At 41.6% G+C, this 7,791-nt stretch overlaps 1 protein-coding gene across 4 annotated transcripts; it reads left to right on the top strand.

Moving 5' to 3' along the window:
* Positions 1-3,928: 3,928 nt before the first annotated feature.
* LOC147446040 (uncharacterized) lies at positions 3,929-7,571 on the top strand. Of its 4 annotated transcripts, XM_086525367.1 has the most exons (5): positions 3,930-4,483; positions 4,607-4,712; positions 4,856-5,995; positions 6,093-6,576; positions 6,669-7,571. In XM_086525367.1, the coding sequence occupies exons 3-5, from the start codon at positions 4,982-4,984 to the stop codon at positions 7,175-7,177; spliced, it is 2,007 nt and encodes a 668-aa protein (XP_086381493.1). In that variant the 5' UTR covers positions 3,930-4,483; positions 4,607-4,712; positions 4,856-4,981; the 3' UTR covers positions 7,178-7,571. The 4 variants fall into 4 exon arrangements, with proteins under 4 accessions (XP_086381492.1, XP_086381491.1, XP_086381490.1 ...); XM_086525366.1 differs by having other exon boundaries at positions 3,929-4,159; positions 4,256-5,995; XM_086525365.1 differs by having other exon boundaries at positions 3,929-4,483; positions 4,607-5,995.
* Positions 7,572-7,791: the final 220 nt, after the last annotated feature.

The raw sequence follows: 7,791 nt of genomic DNA, 5'->3' as shown, positions 1-7,791 counted from the left end.
ATTAAACAGCTTACAAGCTTAGGTTATATAGCACTTAGCTCATTCATAATCCTTTCATGTGAGCCTCTTGAAACCTTATAAGGGCGAGCCCCCCAAAGAACCAGTAATTGAAGAACCACCCGAGTTTGAAAGTCAAGAAGAGATCTTGCAGCCAAAGAGAATTCTATGACATGAAGATAAGGTTTCTAGAAGTGGTAAGGCTATCCCATGATATCTTGTCAAATTTAGGAACTATTCTTTTGAAGATGCAAAGTGAATGCAAGACATTCAACTACAGGATAATGTAAATCTCGGTAAGAATCACATATAAACAAGTATGTTTTATAAAAAAATTTGTCTTGTTTTGACTCTCTAATTTCTTTTAACGTTCATAAGTTTTAAGTGTATGCATACTATGAATCATGCTTGCGAAAGCTTAGTCTCTCAAGCACCTAGTAGACTTTGCCAATCTACTACGAAAGATGATTAGGACTAAGTAAAAACATTTTTGTGATAGCTAAGTCTTCCAAGCACGAAGTGAAGTTAGTCACCATTGTGGAAGAATGCTGATGGGTAGAAGGGATCCTCTACCCAAAGCAACAAGATCAACTATAAATTTATTTTTCCTACTCCATAGTCAAGGATGAGTATGATTTCAAGGGAGAGGTAATATCATGAAAATTAATTTCTAACCTTCTAAAATTATATTTTCATCTTAATTTGACCATTTGTTCAGAGAAAATAAAAGAGAACGAGTGAAGTATTCCTACTTAGTTACCTCAATCATAGGTACATGTCAACAAAGGATGAATATATCTTGAGAAGCTTTGATAAAAGGTACAAGGCAAGGAGATGACCTAGATCAATCATAGGAGTCTAAAAATAGAAAGTAGTTGTGCTAAGTTTGAGTCATTAAAATAAATCTTTAGACTTTAAGTACGAAGTCTGGGAAGCCTTAGGATAAATTTCTAACTTGCCGTAGATAGTTTAAATTTAGCAAGGTTAGGAGTAGCTTGGTAGCACCTCCAAAGCACTGCGCTAAGGTTTTGCCCAAGAGGTGAAGTTTTAAAGCCCAAGGGTGAGTTTTAATTTTACCCAAGCCCATCCTAATTTAGCAGGAAGGGTGTAGCCCGGGTTAGCTTCACAAAGCCTCCAAGGTTTGTGCAAAGGTCTTGAAATTAAAGGGTAAGTTTATGGTTTTTAATAAGTGAAAGGAAAAAGCTAAAATCTAAAGTTAGATCAACTCTTCCTTATTTAGAAAGTTGGACTCTAGTTCTTCTCTTTCTAAGCTTGGCTAGACCACATGTCCAAAGTAGGACCAACTTGCTTTATGTGAAGTTAGTAAGTGTATGAGTGTATGTGTGGTGTGTACACTTGCCAAGAAGAGTCAAGAGAAGGGGAGGGAGAGTTTTTCATACTTAGCAAGAGTGGATAAGTGTATGAGCTTGCATGAGTTGCACTTTGAGTGTTCACTTCTCATTGTTCAAGTTGTATGCATTCCATTTGAAGACTAGTTGTAAGTTTTGCATGAGATAAAAGCAAGGGATCGTTAAGATTTTTGCTCTCTCTCCTTCATACACATACTCTCAAGTGCTAAGTGTGGCCAAGCAAAATCTCTCTCTCTCTCTCTCTTTCTCTCTCTCTCTCTCTCTCTCTCTCCTCTATGCTTAAGAGCTTGGTATGGATGCAAATCCAAGCAAGTGAAACATCTCCTTCTTCTTCATCATCTTTACTATTCTATTATGCTAAGCTATGCTAAGAGCTTGCCCATGGAGTAAGCGCATACGAAGCAAGTGAAAGATCTCCTTCTTCTTCATCATCTCTACTATTCTATTATGCTAAGCCATGCTAAGAGCTTGCCCATGGAGTAAGCACATACAAAGTAAAAATTCTCTTGCTTGAAAAATACTTCTTTCACCCTCATCTACCTCTTACTCCAGAGTTCTTTCTCCCTGCTAGACAATTTGTACTCTCTTTAAGAGAGGATTTTTCCATTGGCTTTTTAGTGTTACAGCTTTCCTAGGTGGCTAGTTGCATGCAGTTTTGAGAGCTTCCCTGTTTGTTGCCTTTGGGCCTTCTTTGTAAATAGTTTTGTACTTGCCCTAAGAATTGACACCATTTGGGTGTTCTAAGAGATCTTTCAAGTCATAGAAATCACTCTTTATCCTTGCAAAAGAAAAAAAGAAAAACACACCTATCCACACACATGTGTGCGTGCGTGCGTGTGTGTGTGTGTGTGTGTGAGAGAGAGAGAGAGAGAGAGAGAGAGAGAGAGAGAGCTTTAGCAACATTTTCCAGAGGCCAAATTCACCAATGAGACAAAATGGTGTACATGTGTGTCCTTTCGCTATCCCAACAAAAGGGCCAAAGTATTGAAAATAAACATGCTACTAAACAAAAGACTTATAGGGGGAGTGTATATATGTATATGGGTGATGAACATGGACCTCTAACTCTACTGGATGTGGAACTATATGCATAGGGGAGTACATCCATCATTTACAAAGGGCTAGATGGCTCCATCTAGAACCAAATTGGGCATGTAATATGGCATACAGAGGGGGATAGGGAGTGAAAAGTCCTCACAACATAACAATAGGGTATAAAGAGGCTCACTGCACGTATCTTCCTTTATTTGGTGTGCTCATGTAGTAGTCGGATATCTCAGATGGATGTGTGGTGCGCTATTCGGATATCTTGGATGGAGTGTGGTGCACTTTTCGGGCTTGGTATTCTAGTGCTCTGGGGCATCTATGGGCTTGAACAATCTTTGCTTGCGGTAGTGTGACCCTAATGTGAGTGTCGTCGGTGGGTAAACCGAGGGTAGCTCTGCAAAATCTCTGATCTTATAGATCTTTTTGAGAAAAAGAATAAGTAGTTTTATGTGCACCATAATATGTTTCATAACCATCTTCCATGCTTTAGGTGTTTTTCAAGTGGAAAATGAAGTTGTTCATATCTCTATTGGGTCAGAAGAAGCTATGATTTAGTTTTTTTTTTTTTTGGGCCTTTTTGTGCTTTTGGGTCCGATGAAACCATGGTTCAATTTTGGAAAAATATGTTTTTTTTTGGGTTGCTTTTTTGTACTTTTGAAAAGCAACTCGCTTTTTAATGTCATCTAACCCTAGAATGATTTTTTCTTAGCATCAAATATGTGCGGAGTGATCATACTGCGTAAAAACAATATTTTTATGAGGATGCTTCTCATGAACATCAATGTCGTACGTTTTAAAAGTCAATATGTGGAAGTTACAATCTCATTAGTTGGAAAGATTTCATTTTATTGTGCTTAAAAATGACCAAAATTGAAAGGTAGAAGTTAAAGCAAGATAAGAGTTTACCAAACTTGCTTTTAGGTAAAAATAGGGCTTTTCACTAAAAGCATGGCTTGCTTTCTCTCAAAAATTGGAAGCCCTATTTTTACCCTCTCTCTCTCTCTCTCTCTCTCTCTCTCTCTCTTTGCTAGTGCCTATATAAAGGAGAATACCCCCCGACCCACAAGAGATTTCAGATACACACACCAACGGTTGTCTTGCAAGCTCTCTCTCTCCATGATCATCTATGTGCTCTCAGCCCCTCGGTGAAGTGCTAGCGCTCCCCTTTGCTCCCTTGCGACAACGCTAGAAAACTTTCGACATCCGAAATCAAAGCACAAGCAATGATGAGAAACTCTCTACTCCATAGCCATCTTTTCTTTCTCTCTCGGTGTCACACGTACACCAAAAGCACGCTATCGATTGAGGGTTTCCCACTTTGCACAAAACGAAGAAAGGAGGGATGCTTGCCATTCTCGTTAGTGCTTCCATCAACCTAGCTAGGTTGCGAAAAAGGCATCTAACCCATACTGAGGGTGGGTATGCATCCTATGGTCTTTATCAAAGAGCATAAGAAAGAAAACCTACTTTTGAGTACTCGGAAGGTATCCATATCACAAAGGTACTCTCCAGACATTACATAAGAAATAGGCATGAGACATTCCTGAACGTCCAGTCTGCATTCTGTTGGGGTTCAGTGTATATAGAAGAGAGAGAGAAGGAGAATCGAGATCTTCTGTGCTTTTTGCTGTACTCATAAGCAAGTATAGACGCATAAAGGTGTCTGCGCAGAGAGAGAGAGAGAGAGAGAGAGAGAGAGAGAGTGTTGGTGGTGTTGGGTTTTCTCGCCACGATCCATTAAGCGGGTATTTTGAAGTAATCGCTTGCACACACATACCTGCGCCGATCGGCATTTGCGCACACATCGTGAAAGCGAGGATTGCTGTTTGTCTGTTTTGCAGACTTGGGTCCGTCTTCAACAGGCCTTTGCCATTTGCGGAGCAGGACAAGCCATTTCCTTCCATGCAAGAGAGACGCTCGTGGGAGGGCTTCCTCTTCCAACAAGCGAATTTTATGCTTTAAACTCGTAAAATTGGGTTGAGTCAGCATTCGGCCCCAAGGAAATTTTGAAGAAAGGAAGCTGTGGAGAAACTGCATTACCGTGCGGTTTACATATCCTGATTCGACAGGTGACGCTAGATTCTGGGCTGTTTTTCTTGGAGCTTGAGAGGCTGTTTGAAGTGTTGTCATTACTGAAGACGAAGTGGCTTGCACTGTTTTCTTTCTCTGATTCATTCAATCCATGTAAGCAGGGTTATTCTCTCCCCCATTATTGAAGTCCCTCTTGTTGCGGCTTTAGTTCACTTGAAAAACAGCACCGTTCTTGTGCTTCAGTGTCCTTGGAATTCTGGAGAACAGGTGTGTATGTTTGTGTTTTGGGGGGGTGATTGTTCATGGCTGTATCAGGGTTCGATTTTGTAACACCCACAATAAAACAACACAATTACGACCCTGCTTCCAATATAATAATGGATAAGCAGTCCTTGGATCTTAACAAGCAGGCGCTTGACCTGAATGAGGTGCCTTCAAATGAATTGGGTCTGGATTTGCGGGAGGCATCTTGCTCACATGACCTTGGAAGCTCCCTGCATCCCAGGAGGGGTGGCTGGCTTGAGCTGTTCCGCAACATGTTTGGGCATGACAAGATGATGTCGGATTCTGGTCCATTCGCTTCATGCACGACCATGTTGAACTCGAGATACATCAACCACATGCCACAGGCTGATGGAATTCTTCATCATAGCGATCCCAGATTAGTCAGCTGTCACGGTTCACAACTTGGTGAGAAAATATACAAGGGACATGCCGTCAGCCAAAATGGGGATGCTGCGAAGGATAGGATTACTGAGACCAGCAACCTTGCCTTCATACCAGATAAGCAGAAGAAGAGTTGCAAGCCATTTACTTCGGAGGAGTTTAATCACACGAATGTATATGCATCTGCACCCCTCTTTAGTCATGCTGCCGCAGGAGGATCACATATAAAGAATCCTTCAGTCAATGCTTCAGGGCAGCCTGGATGTGCAACCAGTGTTCTTCCTCCATTCTTTTCTAGTCCTGAGGGGCTTAAGCCCAAAACTGGGATTGGGCCATGGGATAAAGGGCCTCAACGTCTCAGTGGTTTATATTCCAATGTTGATCAGGCCAGTGTTGCTTCAAGCATTTCACGTGGCTTTGATCATTATAAGGCCTCTATTCCCATGTGGGATTTGACTTCCCAACCTTTTCCCCAGTGGGCTGCAGATTTTCAGTCCCTCAGGCATGCAGAGGCTTCATGCATCACAAGCTCTGGTCTCTTTTCACAAATGCACGTTATGGAAAAGATTGAGAGAGGTGGCTTGCCTGCTCAAGTGTCTGAGGTCGCACCTATGGAGGCAAAGACAGAGTCTGGAGCTTTGACCATTTGTCCAGAGAAGGAAAAAGTGAGTTCTTGTCCCTCAAAGAAGGGTAGTGGAAGATCTGATCGGGAGAAGCTAACAGGGTTAATGAATGGTGGGAATGCCCTATGTCTATCAGAAGACAAAGAGAAATTCCCAGATCCTAGAGTCCGAATCATTGACTCTCCCGATTGGTTACCTACTGGATGGATAACAGAAGTCAAGACCCGTATGGCTGGCAGTACGGCAGGTACCACAGACAAGGTAGATTTAGTTTATCTTTCTGTTTTGCGCTTTAAGAGCTCAGTAATTGTGTCTATTGTGCAATGTGTTTATCTTAGCTTGAGGTATTTTGTTGCAGTACTACAAGGATCCAGTGACAGGTCGTCGTTTTCGATCTAAGAATGAAGTTTTGAGCTTTCTACAAACTGGGCGCTTATGCAGGAACAAGCCTCAATTTAGGCCTCTTGAGTGCTTTGCCACTACTTCTACCTTACCTTTTTTGATACCAAGGCAAGATCAAAGTGTAGGCTCTCTAGATAATTCCCAAGCTGTTCTGGCCAGAACTACATATTTGACTTCTGCAAACGACTTCAGTTGCCAAGCTTCAATGTGTCAGACTTTATGCCCACCAAACGTCATTCTAGAGAGGTTTAAAATAAATGAAGGGCAAATGAACGTGACTAGCTTTCCCAGTGGAAGCAGTGATGTTTTAAGAGCCTCAGACAAGGGCCCTCGAGTAGAGGGATCAGGTTCTTGCACTGAGTTCGACGCGAATGATGTAGGCAAGCCCTATATGTCTGGTTGGCCTGGAATTTCAAATGCGTGCATGCACAACGAAACAGGTTTGTGCCGATTGGTGATACATTTACTGCATATTGTTCTCCAATGCTAGCTTCTTGCCTGGGTATGAATGTGTAATGTTTGTGCTTTGCAGTGCAAAACCATAAGAGGAACTCTGACTCTGTTTCTCTACTGTCTCCCAAACGGCTCCGCAGTACAGTTAAGGAGCTGCGAGGCAAAGAGAAGTGGCTATTCTGCATGGAACAGACTTCAAGAGATGCAGACAGGCACGAATTTTCTTCAGGAGTGGAGTGTGATATAAAGACAGCTCAAAGTAGTTATCCAGGCCTGCTAAACAGGCAAGAGCCAAGTGGAGCTCATGACAAAGCAGTTACTGACTATCTCACTGCCAGGTACAAAGCAAATTTGAAAGCTCTTGGATTGTATGATGCATCAATGATCAGGAATGCTTCAGAGGTAAATCTGGGTTACACAAAGGAGTTGCAACCTAGAACAGCATCGGTGATTAAGGTTGGCGAAAAGAAATCCGTCAAACTGATACTAAAGCAGGAAAGGGATTTGCTTGTTACGTTAGGAAGAAATTTGTGCGTGGAGTTCTTGGCTTCAGCAAAAGGATCATCTCTTGGCAGCATGAAGTGCTAGACAATGAGAAGGTTCAATTGGAATTGAGTATTTTCAAGACAGACAGAATGGGGCCAAGTATCACGAGTGACTGTTTGTATGGCCCATGACCAGATTTGTTACACAGTAACTTTCGATGGTTTAACGGACTTCTCTGCTCCCCAAGTTTTTAACAGGGCAGCAAGAAATAGGGAAAGGCAGTGGATTTGATTTATTGATTAGGCTTTACATACATGACATTGTCAATTTAACAATTAGTAATGGTTAGGATGTTTGTAAAACAGCGGCAAATTTTAAGACAACACGGCAGAGGGCTTTGAGGGCCAGTTCCAGGATTTCACATTTTTATATTTTAAACATCTGATTGACATCAGCCTTTGAAATGTAATTTTACTTGGCTCAGTTTGCAATTCTTTATTCAAGTCTTGTTCCTGGCAGTACGGGTCTCAAAAGTGTCAATGGGCTGTTTCAAGTTTGAGTGTTCTTTCCAGTTTCGTATTCTAAGTTTGTCAGATTTGGTGTGTGTATATTAGGGAAGGTTTAACATAGTTGATAGTAGTAATGTTACTGAACCCATGGTTAACGTTTTTCATATTAATGCCAGTCAATGCTATGTGCAATTGGCTAATAGCCAG

This window comes from Adiantum capillus-veneris, chromosome 12, assembly GCF_014529385.1.
Source record: "Adiantum capillus-veneris isolate H3 chromosome 12, ASM1452938v2, whole genome shotgun sequence".
In the NCBI taxonomy this organism is placed as follows: domain Eukaryota; kingdom Viridiplantae; phylum Streptophyta; class Polypodiopsida; order Polypodiales; family Pteridaceae; genus Adiantum; species Adiantum capillus-veneris.
Note: the sequence above shows the minus strand (reverse complement) of the source record. Positions and strands in the feature narration are given on the sequence as shown.